At 42.8% G+C, this 14943-nt stretch overlaps 1 protein-coding gene across 10 annotated transcripts; it reads right to left on the reverse strand.

Annotated features, from left to right (window-relative positions):
* Positions 1–1924: 1924 nt before the first annotated feature.
* LOC119858694 (CCHC-type zinc finger nucleic acid binding protein) lies at positions 1925–14114 on the reverse strand. Of its 10 annotated transcripts, none has more exons than XM_038409885.1 (5): positions 13995–14114; positions 4365–4509; positions 3862–3954; positions 3486–3684; positions 1925–3004 (listed from the first exon to the last, which is right to left on the reverse strand). In XM_038409885.1, the coding sequence occupies exons 2-5, from the start codon at positions 4486–4488 to the stop codon at positions 2887–2889; spliced, it is 534 nt and encodes a 177-aa protein (XP_038265813.1). In that variant the 5' UTR covers positions 4489–4509; positions 13995–14114; the 3' UTR covers positions 1925–2886. The 10 variants fall into 10 exon arrangements, with proteins under 10 accessions (XP_038265813.1, XP_038265816.1, XP_038265811.1 ...); XM_038409888.2 differs by lacking the exon at positions 13995–14114 and adding an exon at positions 13493–13841 and having other exon boundaries at positions 4386–4509; XM_038409883.2 differs by lacking the exon at positions 13995–14114 and adding an exon at positions 13493–13666.
* Between the last annotated feature and the right edge of the window lie 829 nt (positions 14115–14943).

The raw sequence follows: 14943 nt of genomic DNA on the forward strand, positions 1-14943 counted from the left end.
TTCAAAATTGCCCCCCTCTGGGCTCCTGCTATCTGGCTGCTCAAAAGTCAGCTGCCAAGCAGTATACCTCAACACTATTCCTGAGCAAGCCTTGAACCCGTAGATTCACAAAGATTATGCAATGTACAACATATGGCTCTGACCATGGGAATTCTCCTCATTAAGGTCGAACCTACCAAAAAGGCATCACCAGCATGGCTTTAATCTGCCAAAAGCCCATTCCACTGTCATCCATCACCTACTCAGCCTTTTGAACTGCTCCTTATTGCTGTCCAGGTTTCCCCATGTAAGGTTTCATGAGCCACAGCTGTAAGAGGTATGCCAGGTCTCCCAGGTTCACTATGGACATTTCAACATCCCCAACTGTTATCTTCTAGTTTGGAAAGCAAGTCCCGCTTGTAGCTTTCTATACAGGCTAGTGTTCTGAAGATGCGTGCATCATACACCTTCCTGGACCACCCTATATGGATGTCAGTGAACCACTCATGGGTGTTTCATAAGTGCCTGCAACATCATGGAGAAGTAACCCTTCTTATAGAGGTACTCTGTTGCAAGGTGGTCTGGTGCCAAAACTGGCATGTGTGCCATTTATCACCCTTCCACAGTTAGGAAAACCCATTTCTGCACTCACACATTTCCCAGAGTCACATCCTTTGTAGCAGGATACAATTAAGTGCCTTGCACATTTGCATTACTGCAGCCCCAACAGTTGACTTCCTGACTCCAAATTGATTCACAAGTGACCATTAGCAGTCTAGTCACCAGCTTCTGCACAGAGAATGTCACTTCTCTACTGAGAGCAGCTCTTATTTTGGTGTCCTTTAACTGCAGTACTGGGGCAAGTGCTGCACACAGTTCCAGGAAGGTGGCTTTCTGCATCCAAAAGTTCTGTAGCCACCGCTTGTCATCCCACACCTACCAACTACACAAGCCCAAAAGTGACCGTCTACCCTATGCAGTTGTTCTGTGAATGCCAAAAGCAATCCCACAGCACGTCAGGCAACTGCAAGTCTTCAGTTAGGAACATCACGATTAACTGCACTGCCATGTCTTCATGACAGTTAACAAGCATAGGAGAGCAGTGCAGGATTCATCTCTTCTCACAAAATGGGGCAGCAACTGAAAAATACCACAAAAGAAAGCCTATGGAGTGCTGAGACAGTGTACCATGATGCAGTACTTTCTGAGCCCAGTCCCAAGATGTGCTGTGATCTGCTCTGCCTTCCCACAACACCTAGTGACAGAAAGTATCAAGCTAGACTGTGGGAATAGGTACCCAAGACAGTGCATTGCTCACTGTCTAAGCTAGTGCCCCAACTGTGGATGTGCTCCACTGACAGAGGAAGCGAGTGGGAACATGACATTCCATTTTTATTATGGTTTGAGTGTCACCACCACTTTTGTCAACAAAACTTGGTAGTGTAGACAAGGCTTAACAGTTCTCCTACCTTTGTTAAATAAGCTTGTCATCTAAACGCAAACCTAAAACTACATCTTAATGCACTGCCATATATTCTGTGGGCACTTGATAGGTCAAAATACTAATTCTTTCTAAACATCTAGTAAGGACATGCTTGCCTTTGAAGAATTAGGCTGTCTGAAACCAATATGGTTTCTCAGGCTACATGACAGGAGTTAGTATTGCAGCATGATACATAAAGCTGGTCTCTTCACTGCCAGTTTACTCTGCCCAATCGTTATGATTGTAAAAGACACACATGAACAGATGTTTTAAAGGGTAACCAGTGCAAAGGTTGCAGAGCATAGTGCAAGTAGGAACCAATAGTTTGCAAGTGTCACTGTGGGCAGAGAAATTCAGGCCTGTAAAGAGTGCTGTATTTTGTTAGTTATTTTATGAAATTCTGAATGTTATGGGACTGAACTTTCCAGATAAATTTCATACAAAAAAGAAAAGTCCAAACTGTAAGCTTTTCAACACCTCCACATTCCCTCTTTAATATGGTGTTTTGCAATATGTACATGAACAAAAGCTAAACAAAAAGGAACTTTAGCCAAACTCCCCTTCCTCCTCCAGCTTTATTGATAGTTTAAAATTACATTTCTGTGTTCTAGGACTTCAATTGCTTTTACCATTTTACTTTAAAAACTGATTACAAGCAAATGAAACTCAGTTGGTCTAAGTGATATAGTATACAAAAATAACATCTTGATTTCTGTGAAAATGCATTTCTTTGCAACTCCTGAATAGCTCCAAATTGTTTATGTTATAACTGATGTTCTGGGTTTTAGATTTAGTTTGAAATACTTATTCAAAAGCTTCCCATTACCTTCTGTATTGCTAACATTAACATTCATTGACTGAATTGTTACTTTGTTTAATTATTCCTGATTTCCCTCTCTCTCTCGGCCACTAACAGGCACGTGCATCTGTTTGTTTTGTTTACTCCCACTCAGCTATATGCTCTAGGTAGGGCCTGATAAAGACATTACTTGATGTTATTAACAGCTACTGAGGTCAGACAATCCAAGGCCATCATTGTAATAAAATTAAAGTTAGTTACTTGTGGAAGTTCAGACACTTCCAGGATTTATTCTGCCTCCTGCAAAGGATCACTCTCATGGAACCTGGAGAGCGTTTGCTGGTCTGACTCAACTCTTCCCACTCAATCCCTATTCACCAGTGGCATGGAAAGGGGGTTCTTTAACAAAGCATTATACATAACACCTCTACCAAACTAAACATAAACATTTTTGTAGTTAAATGCAGAAAGTCGATTTTTCCACCCCTTTCCTCCTTTTACACGGCAAGTAAAGCTCACTGGCCTGGGAGTAGCCTCTATCTGCCAACCTTTGGCCAGTGAAGAGGTTTCAGAGAAAAATAATACAACCATCAATCAGAAAAAGGAGGGGCGATAAAGGAAATAATTAAGCTGTAGCTTCAATTGTGCATTCCCGTGCAAGGTGCCCTGACTCGCCACAGCGATAGCAGTTGACTTCACTTGTCTTGCTGCAGTTGATGGCTACATGCCCAGTTTCACCACACCTGAAGGACAGAAATATTAATGTTATTGATTAACTAAAAGCAGATTTGTTAGCCTCAATAGCCAGAACAGGAACTACTCAACACTGCTAACAGTACAACCCGATGTACCACTAATGAACTCTGCATTTGAGGCTTCAGCTGTATAACTAGTCTAATCAGTTGGAAATACACCCTTAGATATTAGGCAAACTCAATTCTATGCCAGAGAAATGTGTGCCATTTCTAATATCCTGACTAACCTCACTGAACGTGTTGCACTACTATACATGCTGAACCCCGTTTAAGTCAAAAGCAACAAGAAGTTGTATCAGACATTAGTCTAAACATTACAGGCGGTGAGTCAAAGTTGGTTTCTTTAAAAAGATCACAAGAAAATAGGCATATACCCAAAACAGATATACAAGTTAGCTTGTATAAACTTCAAATTAGATTAAGGTATATTTTTATAGCTTTAGTACTATAAAAGCTTTTAAGTGCTTACCTATAGCACTTAACTTTGGTGCAGTCTTTTTGAATGTGTCCAAATTCCCCACAAGAATAGCACTTCTGCTCATCTGCATGGTCACAGTCACGAGCCAGATGGCCAGGTTTGCCACAGTTGTAGCAGCACTGCTCTCGCTCTCTCTTTGGCTCCTTGCAGTCCTTAGCAATATGGCCACCTCTGCCGCAGTTATAGCAGGCTTCCACAATAAGAAAACAAGCCAAACAAGACTATAAAACCTTGATAAAGTTACAACATAACATGCATTTAACAGAAATCAATGATCAGTTTATTTAAAATAAACTGACGTGTTAATTTTTTTCCCCCTTCCACAACACTGAGTAAATAAAATATAGAAAAATTTAGTAATATTTACCATCCTCCTGAAGATCACAGTCCTTGGCAAGATGGCCAGACTCACCACAGCGGTAACAGATGTCTGGGAGAGATGAAGACATGAACTGGAAGCCTATTTTAGATAGGGAACATGAAAAGCATTGTTATTTAGGGAATCAAAATATACATCGAACAACTTGACAGTGTAAATGTAAAGGTTAGGACACTAGCAAAGTGAGAATTTGCAGTTTATAATCCTTCCCACAGCAACCTTACTATTCTTAAAGATTTAGTAGCAGAGGGTTGCAGTAAGCCCTCATTAAGACTTAGCAAATGTACTCTGGTGTACTGCAACTACGAAAGATTACCAAATTAAAATTGGAACTACACTTGACAAAATAAGGTTACCAAAATAGATTTAGTGTACTATGCTTGATCTGTGTTTGCTCAGTCACTAAAGCCATACTTGTAAAGAGGTTATCAGTATCACATTTGCAATTAGTGAGATTTTACTGTTCGTTCAGATACGTGTAAATTAGAAACCTCTTGCGGAGGTAAATCCACCTCTGCCACGGCTCCGCATCCCACGGCCACGGCCAATTCCAGTAGGGCATTCCCGAGCCCAATGTCCAGTACGTCCACACTTGAAGCACTCGTTGCTGCTCATCACTGCGGTTTGATTTCCCACCTATAAAAAAAAGGTTTTAAAATTTACAGCAAGTATTTATGGGCTTTTTTAAAAGTGAGCCCATTGAAAATCAAATTTGAAGTTGACAGCTTCAGTGAATGTCTAAACTTAATATATTTAAACAAATATTTTGTGCACACAAAAAAGCTTGACTTTTAAAATAAGAGTCAAATCACTGACCTAGTTGAAGTACTGGGCACCAGTTTTTGGGAGGTGCTTAATCTGTATTTGACATAGCACAAACCTCTTCTGTAATTGCAGAAAGAATATTTTCTTTGTTTCAGTTTATTTAGTTCACTGACTAGTTCATTCAAAGTTAAGCCAATGGGAGTTGTACAAGCAGGAATGCTCATTTTCTTCCTGCGATTATGTATCAAGACTAGGTGTGAGGATGAGATCTACTAGTTCTAAAATCTATTTTAATTCCACTATCTGATGACAAAAGATTGCATCAGGACCTTTTTTTTTTTAATTAAAAAAGGTTAATTAAAAAATGCTTCTTGTGCATTTAATTAGGTTTCCCTCCAAACAGAGCTTGACACAACTAAAAATAAAACAAAACAAATGCATTCTTGTCCATTTTCTATCATTGCAAGAGATATAAAAAGAATCTGAAGTGTGTATAGGTATAATGTATCCTCATTACACTAAATATGAGACTTATTTGCTATAGGTAATACTTAGTTTCAAATCAATGTTTTAATAGCTTCTAAAGTGAACCAATTAAAACCAACCCACCCACATTTAAGAAGCTATTCAAGAATTGTCTCGAACACAAAAGGTGTTTAAGGACACCATCAATTAAGTTCTGACAATTTTTTGGGGGGCATTTTTTAGTTTAGAAAAACAAAACAGTTTCACTTTCATATCTCATGCACTACAGTGCTGCCATGATGTGATTGTAAACACCATTGGGGAATTTGCTTTAAGTAACTCTTCAGAATTTAAAAGTTCCTGGAAACACTTAGTCTTAAATTTGTAGAAGCTTGCTTAGGCCAAAAGTAAGTTTTGAACCCTCTCTGAGTGTCCTTTAACTGTGGCACACTTAATATCTAGGGCTGATAAGCTATGTTGAATAACTTTGCTTACACATGAATAACTTTTGCAGTAAATAGCATATTTTCAGCTATTTTGAAGTTTTATACTGGGAAAATTTCCCTCAGTCACTGAAAGTTACATTTTTAGTAGCACCTGAACTACAGACAATTTATAACAAAGTTAATCCCACACAAAGGCTCAAACAATGATCAACTAAATATACACAGCATAAATCACTCCAGCTTTTATGAAGTCTGCTTGATTAGCATAACAGAAACCCTACAGAAAAGCTCAGTTGTTATCCACCTGTTTATGTTATACAATAGGCTTTTGTGTAATGGCCAACATTAGCTCTGCAGTTTCAAATGTTTAACTTCTAAATTATGTACTGTTTATTTCTGAAGACTCATCACAGACTATTCAGGTATTACATTATGGTTGAGTATCTGAAGAATTTAAGACTGCGCTTAACAGGAAATAAAGTACAAAAATTGAAAATTAAAACTTGGTTATGAAGATTAAACTTGCTGTAGAACTAGCTAGAGATTAGAAAATTTCTAACTAAAAATTGTCATTTCTACTTATATTTAGCTGACCTTTGCATTAAACTTTAGTTATGCAAAAACTAAAGTTATACTGCTGATCTGACCAATGACAGAGACATGGATACAAAGGAAATTCTGCTGTTAACAAAAGTCACTGATTGCTACAATAATGTTTAGTACAACAGCTGGATTTGTGCACTTGTTACCTAGGTTTCTTTGACATTTTGTTGAGCTGCGTCATGCAGCATGGGAAGATTAATCTAAACTGGTACAGTTGTGTATGCAAGACAGATACTAAAAACTACTACCCAACCTGCTGACCAGAAGTATTCTGTACTGAAACATCCAGAGGCCCCAATTTTACTCATCACTATGCAGACATATTATTAAGTCCCGAATTTAAATAAAGGGGACTACAACAAAAGTTAACATGCAAAAATTGGTGCATCAAAACAAGCAGAAAAAGGAGGGGAAAAGGACTGAGAAGGGTCTTCTGCTTACAGTATTGTAGCTTTGTGACAATTAAAAAAAGGAAAGCTGAGAAAATCCTTATGGGCCACTTTTGTTAAGTATTAGAATGGCATCAATACTGATCATCTACTTGATAATTTTTTTTATTCCACCTGCTTTTATGTGGCAGTGGATTAAGACTAAGATATTGTGTAGTTGTTCCTATAGTTTTGAGTACCTCTATTTTTTCCTGTATCTTTCTGGTAAGGGGGAGGGGTGCAAATGCAAAAGTTTGAGTACCACTGATTTAGATGCTGTTCTGCATGTTCAAAGGTACCTCTGATTGCAGCATCTAAGCTTATGTTAACCTACCTTGACAGTCACTTTAAACTACTGTATTTCTCCGTACCAAAATTGCATGTCCACATGTAAGTTTGGGTCACTTTCAGGGCCTCCACTGTGATGCCGACACTTAAAAACAATCTATAGCCTGTAACTAGAAGCTTGATGAAGTGTATTAAAAGACATAATAAAAAGAATGTTTCCACCTTTTAGGAGAAATTGCTTCAGAATTCAGAGAACTGCACTGCTAAAAAACAGACAACAGAGTTCTAAAAATATATGTGAACAAGCTATCTAGGGTCAGTAGTTCAAATATGGCTTATTGCTGTCCCTTGAAAGAGTATGTGCCATATCTGAACAAATGTAATGCTGCAGAGTTAATGATTTTATTTCTTTTAAATACATAACCATGTTTCCCTTCATGGCTGTTTGCAGGTTGGACAGCATGAGTGTTTGTTGATCTGTAGCAATCAGTTCTTTGTAAAGAGGCAGACTTCCAGAATCATGTAAATTGGTCAATTTTTCCTGTTAGAGATTAGCATTACTTTTATTTAGAGCCACCCAAGAGTCTCAGTTAAAGATGACCTGCAATGAAAATGTGTGGGGTTTTTTCTATGATGCATCATGGCCTGAATATTGTTAAATAATAATAATAAACTGTGATATTCCAGGGAAGATCTGAATCTTAAGGGACTCAAATACCAGAAGTCAGACAGCTTCAAGCAATTGCAAGCTGAGCAAGAAGTGGGGAGAAAGGATTTTTAGTTACTTTAAACCTTTGACATTTACCCCAACAAAACTGATATTAAAACGTTTCAAATATAATAGACATCCTTTTCTCCTTCAGAGAAGGCAGTTTGTTATGCACACTTGACATGACCTTCTCAACACAAGCCCCTTTGCCAAGGCACAGGAAAAACACCCGAGAAGGTATTTATTTAGATCTTCATGCATCGCAGTGCAGCAGACAAAAAACCCACATAGGAATACCTTCTGCAAGTCACCTTAAGGTTACAGCCACATCTTTACTGTAAGCCTTATTTTCATGTTCATTCTACTCAACTAAAACACACTTTCAGGATGCACTAGAATATTGGAAGATTTAAACACGATCAAGTAATTAAGTTTGATTTTTAATATCCTATTCAGAGGAGCTTGATTTTTACCCCATGTACAATAGGGGGGAGGGGGAGGAGAAGGAGAAGAGGAAGCCAGGACAGCCAAGGACTTGAAGAACCTACGAAGCTCAAAAGGTGTCACAGCACAAATAAGATATGATGAGCCATATACCCAGTTGAACTCAAAACTCTAAGGACAAGGTCAGCTAGGGAAATATGGGTATGCAGTATTTAAGTTTCTGCAGCACAGGAGAGCGGGAGGAAGGCAAGGACCCTGCAAAACACTTGAACTCCATAGGCAGCATGCTAGAGCTCTTTCAAAAAAGAAAAAACCAAACAGTCTTAACTCTGGTTTCAGAGTAGCAGCCGTGTTAGTCTGTATTCGCAAAAAGAAAAGGAGTACTTGTGGCACCTTAGAGACTAACAAATTTATTAGAGCATAAGCTGCATCCGATGAAGTGATCTGTAGCTCACGAAAGCTTATGCTCTAATAAATTTGTTAGTCTCTAAGGTGCCACAAGTACTCCTTTTCTTTTTAGTCTTAACTCTGATACATTGTATGTCCAAGGCCACGTCCATACTACCTGCCGGGTGGGTGGGTAGTGATCCATATATCGGGATCGATTTATCACATCTAGTGTAGATGCGATAAATAGATCCCTGATCGCTCTGCTGTCAACTCCGGAACTCCACCAGGACAAGAGGTGGAAGCAGAGTCAGTGGGGGAGTGGTGGCCACGAGGACATGAAGTCGATCCAAGATGCGTTGACTTCAGCTATGCTATTGTCGTAGCTGAAGTTGCACATCTTAGATCGATCCCCCCAGTGTAGACCAGGCCCAAGTGTCAGTGTGATTTTTACACTAGATTTGTCAACTGTAAAGAGCTGAAAATCTTAATTTCTAGATCTTTGAATGTGGGTATATTTAAGCTTTTACAATATAGTACTGCAGTACCCTTCATCTTGCAGATCAGAAGAACTCCAGAACTTTGGTGTTTATATCAAAGGTTAGATGGCTTATAAAAAAAATTAACCAGGAGCAACAAGAAGTTGCAGTCAGAGATTAGCAATAAGTACTTTCAGTGTTTTGTTAGTTACCATTTGTCATAGTTTGACTCTTCTGTAAACAGACTTCCCAAACTTAAGTTTTAAAGTGGTCTTCCTTGTAGCACTATGGCCAAAAAGTTTTTCCTTTAGAATGCCTGGAAGTCAAATTAAGTTACAGAAAGAAGCTACTGAAAACCCACTGGAAAGCAAGCATGAGTAATGAAACTAAAAAAAAGTTGTAATTTAATGGGTTTGAAGAGCTGTAACACTCAACTGTTTTTCCTTACAAGCAGTTAGTCCAGCGTATCTATTGTTTGTTAGAAGTTAAGTTTCCTAAACCACTGTTCTGGTCATAAGACAGATAGTACCTGCACTCACCTTTTAGATAAAGACAGGTTTCAGAGTAGCAGCCGTGTTAGTCTGTATTCGCAAAAAGAAAAGGAGTACTTGTGGCACCTTAGAGACTAACAAATTTATTAGAGCATAAGCTTTCCTGAGCTACAGCTCACTTCCGATGAAGTGAGCTGCAGCTCACGAAAGCTTATGCTCTAATAAATTTGTTAGTCTCTAAGGTGCCACAAGTACTCCTTTTCTTTTAGATAAACTAATGCTTCTGCCATAAGCAGAGAGACCAAAAAAGGAATGCAGATAGCTCATAATGGAAAGCTTAAGCACTGGGGGAGGGAGTGGGGGAGAAGAGGAAGAGTAGATACAATACCTTGAAAAATACGTTCTAAGTTTTTATGTCTAAGTAAAATGGAGCTAGAAGGTATTTTCTTGAACCGAAAAAGCAACTAATGTTTTAGTACTTTCAGTTCATTCTGAGTTGTAAATCTAATCCTCGATTATGGAATTACACCTGCACCATTGCCTTCACTGGATATTTACAACAGCAAATGCATAAAGGGGGAAAAAAAAAAAGCCAAAAAACAAGAGCAAAGATCAAGTAAGTGAAGACAAACTACCTTGCTGAATTACTTGCTATCAGAGAAGCAGTTTCAAGGAGTTAAGACACAGGTCTGTCCAGGGGAGGGAAAAATCCAGGCTCCATGCACAGGGGGAGGGGAAAAAACCACACACAAAAAACCAAAAAAAGCCAAACAAACCACACCTTACTCCATACTGTCCTGCTTCCCCCAGCTTCAACTCATAGGGGCTTTCATCCCTGCCAGTTTGCTTTATTATAGCAAGCACTCAAACGTTTCCTAGATACATTATACACACCAAAAAAAGCTGACTAACATCTATTAGCCTTAATCCAAGGGCAAGCTAACTATAGTCAAGAGCCAACACAATGCCCTGCCCTTTTTTCCCCCCTCCTATGTGTACTGCAATACAAACATTAATGATCCATGGAGCTAACTTCACTTACACTACATAGATAGTACAGAATGAACAAAAACAATGAGGAGTCTATGGCACCTTAAGGACTAATAGGTATCTGATCAGGTCATGTAACAGAACCCTTCAGAGGTCCACAGAGAGATGTTAGCACTACCTTGGAATCCAGAAGTGCCCATAGTTAACTCTGTTGGCAAGTACAACCCTCCTCTTGCCAACAATGGGGCCAATCATCTTCACCATACTTACTAAATATTTCTCTCAACTTATTAGTATTTCCAGCATCTTATACTAGAAGAAGCTGAAGCTTTAACCAGGCACTCACTGGAGCAGCCAGGAGACAGCAACACCCAGATACAATGAAAGACTGGGTAGTATTTTGGTCTACATCTAAGTCTATTATTCCCAAACAAAAGCAATACACACAGTATAGATTGAAAATGCTGTAGAATTCCAAGGGCAAACCAGCAGGCAAAAGTACTGTTCCCAAAGCCATCTTCAGTATCAGAAGTCCTTGTGGCACCTTAGAGACTAAAATTTATTTGGGAATAAGCTTTTGTGGGCTAAAACCCACTTCTTCAGATGTTTTCGCTGATACAGAGTAACATGGATACTTCTCAGTATCAGAAGTGACTCACCAAACAGTAATCTACTCAAGCAGGGTCCAGACACAAGTTCACACTAACAAAAGTAGTGACAAATTTGAGAATCAGGAACAATGCTTGACATATTGTTGGGTTGTGGCATATGGACCTAATCAAGGAACAAAGGTGATCAGATACCAGCCAACCTACTCTGCAGTTATCTTTCCTCCCATGAGCTTCCAAAAGGAGGGTAGGGACAACATGATTCCTGGCAAAATATGCCAGGATTAACAAGGCTAGCAGGGTAGTCAATACACAAACCACAGGTCAAATCTGAACCACCAGATGCTTTTGAACAGACCCTGACATCTTTGTTTACTTATTACTATCATTAGTGTTTGTTTTTTTAAAAACCACACACTTTTCTTTGAGTCTAGACCTTGACAAAAAAAATAATTTGACTACTCCTGTTCTAGAGCATGGCCATGTATTGGAGGAAAGGTGCCTTCCACAAAGAACTATTTACTTACACCATAAAAATTAGTTCTTTAATACCAGTCAGGCTGACACAGTGACTGTCACTGGAACCCTAATGGGTCCCCAATTAATCTGTATATCATATGACCTGTAAGTATGATACTGGAAGACAATATTGAAGCCAGTGAGTTATTGGCTATTGCTAGCATAGCCTTAACAATGGGGTTCTTAAACTGTGGTGCACAGATCACCAGGAATTTACTAAGGCCTTCTGTTAGCCCAACACATTAAATGTTTTGAGCACTGAAAAAATGGGAAACTAGGAGATTGAGACAGAGTCAATGAGAGAGAGTATGCTGCAGAGAGTACTTGCTTCGATGAAACCTCACATGGGAAATGTAGGCTTCCTGATCAAAGATCATCTATAGCTAACTCATGAGTTGAGACTGCCAGTGTAAGTAAGGTGTAAATTTCACTCTAGCCCCCCACCTCCTCACAAAACACAACCCTAGTTCAAGAGTCTATGTAGAAAGAGTTACTACTTACATTAATACACCGTAAAAATAATTTGAGAATTTTTTTAGTTTGTTATAAAACAGACTAACTAGAATGATTCCAAGCAAAGATATTTCTACTTATGCCTCCATTCCACATAGTACATATTCCCACATCTCTTATGCCTATCTCTACCATTTCAAGTATCTTTTCTTACCTTCTCCCACCTAACTGACCCCACCACTTAGGTCTCTAAATATTCATATGGGTATAGAAGCTTAATTGTAATGTTACATCATGAATATTAGCCCACACAGCCAAATGAATTTATTGTAACATTCTAAGTGTTTAGGGGTATACCGTTAACAGTTACTGGTTTCATCTTGCCTAAATCAAGATGGAATTCATCCAAGAAAGGATGGTCTTGTGGTTAAGACCCTGAAGTGGACTTGAAAAAAAAAAAACAAACCATATGTTCGGTTTTTAGCTCCCAGACTTCCTCTGTGATCCTAGTCACTCACTTAATCTCTACACTTTATCTGTAAAAGGATATTTCCTGGTTTTAGAGGCACTCAGATTCTAAGGTGATAGGACCCACCAAGTACCTAAATAACCACAACTCCTTAAGACATTATTCTGCACCTCACACTTCCAGATACGAGATAAGCAATATTGGAGTAAGTGAGAATAGACTAGGATGACTTAAAACCTAAGTTTAACAGGCATTCAAATAAAGTGATTGTAGATCACAAGTGCACCCTTTATCGCAGGAGTTATTCGATTAAGTTGCAGGGCTCACAGACAGAGTAGGACACCTCCTATATCTCCAGTCAGATGTAAATAGATGGAACACCCTAACCCTCCTGAGCCGAGCACATGGTGCAATCACGCCACGGCCCGCCCTCCTGGCCATTACCACCTTCCTGACCCGCGCTAGGTCGCAACAAACGAGAGAAGCGCGGTAGAGCAGACGGCAGCTTGAACACAGAGCACGAGTTCAGCCCCAAACTCCCTTCCCACCCGGATCACAGAGCTCAGCCCGCTACTGTCCCCAGGGGCAATAGGCCCGACGCAGCCGGCGGACCCTACGCCCAGCCGGACAAGTGTGTTCAGGCCGCGCAGGAAAGGCTGCGGCCCAGCCACCAGCCTCCTCCATCCCCACGCACCGGGATGAAGTGCCCCAGGCAGCCCCCCGCAGGGCGGTTCACCTCCGTCTCGAACGGGGCTGGGGGGGGGACGGCGCTCCGTCCCCAACCCGCTCCGCCGTCGGGCTCCAGACCAGCGATGGCTTCCTCTCACCGCCGCCACAGAGTGACTCAGCCCGCGCCCCCAGCCCAGCCCAGCCGAAGGGCCCCCTCACTCGCGCGCCGCTTCTAGCCAAGCTACCGGCCACCTCCCCCTCCAGGGCTGCAGGCAAGCGCGGCCAGGGCTCGGGTGGTTTCCCGCGCGCTAGGCCAGAGTGCGCCACCGCCACCGCCCCCACCCTCCCTACGCAGGCCAGGGCCAGGCCTCCCCCCGCTTGCTCCGCGAGCCGCCTTGACGGTCACCTGCAGGCTCCCGACCCTCCTGCGATAGGTAGCACGTCTGGGGGACGATGGGCCCGGTTCTCTTTCGATCTCCCCCGCTTGATACTAGAACCCCGCTGCCTGCGCCACACGCGGTTTGCACACGGCCCCACACACGCACTTACTCACTCTCACCCCGCCCTTCCCTATCACTCTGCGCACGGCTCATTATCCCGTTCGCACAACCAATGGGCACCCGCCGCTGCCCCCCCGCAGCCAATCAGCGCTGGGGATGGGAGGACCAATCAGCGCCGTCGAAAAGGGGGAGGTGCCCGCCTACCAGGTTAGGTCAGTCTCGACTTTTTTTTTTTTTTTTTTTCCTTGCTGCGTTGTGAGGGAGAAGGGGCGGTTGGTTCAGGGTGGCTATGCCGCCGCCGCCGCTCTAAAGTCACGGGGAGATTGGCGACTCCGAGGGTGCTGCAGTGCGCGGAGGGTCCCCTGGGTTCCCGCAGTGCCTCCCTGCCCCTCCTCTGTTGTGACTCACAAGCTAGGAAGTTGCGGCTCCCCTCCCCCATCCCGGAGGCAGCCCAGACGCAGTGCTCGGTCCCCGCCCGGCCCTGTCGGTCTCACGTCACGCCGGGAGAGGAGCCCGCTCGCTCGCCCGCCCGCCCGCCCTTGTGAGGTGATGCGGCAGAACAGGGGAGTCAGCGCCCGCCTCCCGCCAAATCCTGAACGAGGCTGGAGGCTCGCACGGTGCGCGAGGAAAGCCAGTCACTTGGCGGCCCCTGTGGTGGTTATTTCCTGCCTAAGACGTGCGGTAGCCGCGATTCGACCCGAAACACATGGCCCGTGGCCGGCAGGGACCCCGTCCCCCAGTGCCTAGGCCCTGGGCTGCGGGGAACTGCCATTCGACCTCTGAGCCCCGCTCCCTCCCTTTTCCCCACCGCCCCCTGCAGGCTCCGCTCCCCGCCTTGCGCCACAGTTTGTCTCATTTACAGTCTCCTACCCTTCATGTTTTCGTTCTACGACCTCTCGGACCTCGTCCGTTTACTGCACCTCTCCCTCATTGCCCTGCCCCCTAAGTCTCTCCACTGAACCCCTGTTCCTCTGCACCCCCGGCCTCAGCCTCTCATTGCCCTGCCCCCTAAGTCTCTCCACTGAACCCCTGTTCCTCTGCACCCCCGGCCTCAGCCTCTCATTGCCCTGCCCCCTAAGTCTCTCCACTGAACCCCTGTTCCTCTGCACCCCCGGCCTCAGCCTCTCATTGCCCTGCCCCCTAAGTCTCTCCACTGAACCCCTGTTCCTCTGCACCCCCGGCCTCAGCCTCTCATTGTCCTGCCCCCTAAGTCTCTCCACTGAACCCCTGTTCCTCTGCACCCCCGGCCTCAGCCTCTCATTGCCCTGCCCCCTAAGTCTCTCCACTGAACCCCTGTTCCTCTGCACCCCCGGCCTCAGCCTCTCATTGCCCTGCCCCCTAAGTCTCTCCACTGAAC

Source organism: Dermochelys coriacea, chromosome 7, assembly GCF_009764565.3.
Source record: "Dermochelys coriacea isolate rDerCor1 chromosome 7, rDerCor1.pri.v4, whole genome shotgun sequence".
Lineage (NCBI taxonomy): Eukaryota > Metazoa > Chordata > Testudines > Dermochelyidae > Dermochelys > Dermochelys coriacea.

Coding starts and splice junctions, on each gene's coding strand:
- LOC119858694 (XM_038409882.1), bottom strand. CDS start 4,488: ATGAGCAGCAACGAGTGCTTCAAGTGTGGACGTACTGGACATTGGGCT. Junction 3,688..3,861: donor CTGTGATCTTCAGGAGGATG/GTAAATATTACT, acceptor TTCTTATTGTGG/AAGCCTGCTATAACTGCGGC. Junction 3,005..3,485: donor ACCAAAGTTAAGTGCTATAG/GTAAGCACTTAA, acceptor TCTGTCCTTCAG/GTGTGGTGAAACTGGGCATG.